This window comes from Babylonia areolata, chromosome 26 (genome assembly GCF_041734735.1).
Source record: "Babylonia areolata isolate BAREFJ2019XMU chromosome 26, ASM4173473v1, whole genome shotgun sequence".
Taxonomy (NCBI): Eukaryota; Metazoa; Mollusca; class Gastropoda; order Neogastropoda; family Buccinidae; genus Babylonia; species Babylonia areolata.
The window spans coordinates 16881302-16883801 of NC_134901.1; the positions used below are offsets into that span (position 1 = coordinate 16881302).

A 2500-nucleotide genomic window follows, 5' to 3' on the forward strand; every position below is an offset into this window, starting at 1 on the left:
TTTGTCTTAAGTTTGTGATTACATTTCTGACTAGGAATGAGCACAACGTTAACATTGGACACGCGCATTATCTGCCCCATTGTCTGTCTGTCTCTGTCCCTCTCTAGATAGTATGCCTCACTGATTAGATAAAGTGGTTTGAAATGATTCTTGTGCAAAAAAAAAATAATAATGAAAAAAAGAAGAAGAAAAAGAAAAGAAAAAAAAAGAAGAAGAAAAAGAAAAAAAAAGAAGAAAAAAAGAAGAAAAAAAAGAAGAGAAAATGAAATAAAAAATCTCCGCCACTTCCTCTTTGTCTCTCCCTCCGAGTCATCGTCACGGAGAACATTCTGCACTTGGTTTGATTTGTCCATTGTACAGAAGTATAGAAATGAAGACGAGTTACATTTGGTTTGTGTTGTCCTGCTTGAAGTGTAAGCATATAGTTCAGTTGAAACACCACCGACATTAAAATTTTCATAGATATTCCAGTCATTTTCGCGTAAAGTCTGCTTCTGTTGCCCAACATGTGAAAAAGAAAGAAAGAAAGAAAGAAATAGTTCAGTTGAGGAACCACCTACATTTCTTAGATATACCAGTCAGTTTCGCGTGTATGCTTCTGTTGCCTTACTTGTGGAAATAAAAAAGAAAAGAAAATAAAAGGCGTCATGAGGGCAGTCCAGGATGACCATCTTTCCTGTGGATATTTGGCGATTAAACCTTACTTGAGTTTCGTCTGAAAGGCAGCTAAACTCACCTGAAGGTGTGTGTGTGTGAAGTTCAAAAGGCAACCAATAAAAAAAAAATTGATGTTGACTGATGTATAACGCGTTTCCCACAAGTGCTCCTGGTGAGAGCGTTAGCTGCCAGTTTTTGTTGCGAGTTTGTTTTTGTTTTGTTTTTAAACACACACACACACACACACACACACACACACACACACACACACACACACACACAAACACACACATGGCAAACACAAAGTCACGCACTGGAGACTGCTGCCCCATTCGTGCAGTAGCAGTCCAGTCCTTTTCAATCTGCCAACGCTGAAGACTTGGGCACGAAGTCAACACTGGCATTGGAAAGGGGATGAACTCAAACCTGGGGTCAGCAGGGACACGTTTCCTTTGTTTTCCTTTGAACATAATCACGGGGAATGAGGATCCTACTGTTCTGTTCTGGGGACTCGGTTTAGGTTTGGGGACAACGTGACAAACCTAAGTACTCATCTCTCTTCCATAAAGTATGCCCGGCATCAGCCAGACCTGAGAGATGAGTACACTTTCAGTGTTGGTCGGGAAATTTGAGGGCAACATTCTCAAAGATGCAACCATGAAATGAACAGTACTCGTCTGTGTGGTCCCTATGTCTTCTTCATTTGAACCAAAAACAGGTAAGTACAGGTCATGGGCCAAAAAATTCCCTCTGATGGGGGTTCAGACCCACATCTTCCCAGCCTTCAGATCGACGTGCACTTTTTGTTTTGTGTCCGTACTCCTGGAATGGCTCTTGTGGATCATTGGGCGCAAAGCATAAATAAACTACAGGCTGACATCTTTCAAGGGGTGGTGTAACAAAACAAATGTGATACATCAGCCAAAGGATTTGGCGTATCCACTCACCCAATGAATTCCTGTCGCATGTAGTAATGTAATGATTTTTTTGTATGTTAATTAATTTTCTTTGTGTATGCATGTTTCAGATATTTCTCCACATCAACGATGGATCCCTTTCAACAAGGAAACCAGAGAGAAAGACAGAGGATCTTGGACGCCCTTAAAGGGTATCCCTGTTCTTTCCAAATGAAGGACGTTCAGCTGGTTACAAACAAGGCTGCTGAAGGTTTACGGAATCATCTGGAGGCAGGGCTAAAAGCTGGTTACAAGACCTCGTTGCAAACTGCTGCATCTCGCAATCTACTGGCGTTTGTGCTGTTTAAATTAGGGGAACATAAAGCAGCTTTGGAAGAAACTGAAGAAGTGCTGAAAATGGATGATCAGCGCAATAACATCGTCTCTCTGGCCAATAAATCGCACATGCTGAGTTATATGAACTGTTTTGATGAAGCCGAGGAAGTTTTAGATGAGCTTAAAGAACTGGTGAAAACTGAGGAAAATGGCTACCTCTTGGTCAAGGCGGAAGCAGAACTGGCTGCTAGCTACATGCGATTTGGGCCCAGATTCAACATGCACGCTGCCGATGCTTTCAATAAGGTCCTTCCACGAGCCAGGGAACCTGAGGTGTGGTGTTGGAAGTTTGGCTTGGCAGTCACTTATCGGCATTCTCTGGACTTGCAGCATGCCCCATACGTATCGCACGGGCAGTCCGCTATAACTCACAACCATGTTCTTGGGCTACTTAAGGACGTCATAAACAGTAAACCAGCTGCTGCAGATGAAGCAGCTGTTACAAACCTGAAAGCAAATGCTTATGCTGAAATGGCACTCCTTTTCCACTTGGCATGGGACAAGACAAAAAAATATCAGCTCTGCTCACAGGTCGAGACAGGTCCTTTGCC

At 42.6% G+C, this 2500-nt stretch overlaps 1 protein-coding gene across 1 annotated transcript in view; it reads left to right on the forward strand.

Moving 5' to 3' along the window:
- Positions 1 to 2500, forward strand: part of LOC143300165 (uncharacterized) — a 19749-nt gene that overhangs the window by 15344 nt on the left and 1905 nt on the right. The window contains exon 4 of the mRNA XM_076613716.1: positions 1685 to 2500. This exon is cut by the window's right edge and continues 1905 nt beyond it. Within this exon, the coding sequence (XP_076469831.1) occupies positions 1704 to 2500 (797 nt within the window). The 5' untranslated portion in view covers positions 1685 to 1703. The remainder of the gene's footprint in view (positions 1 to 1684) is intronic.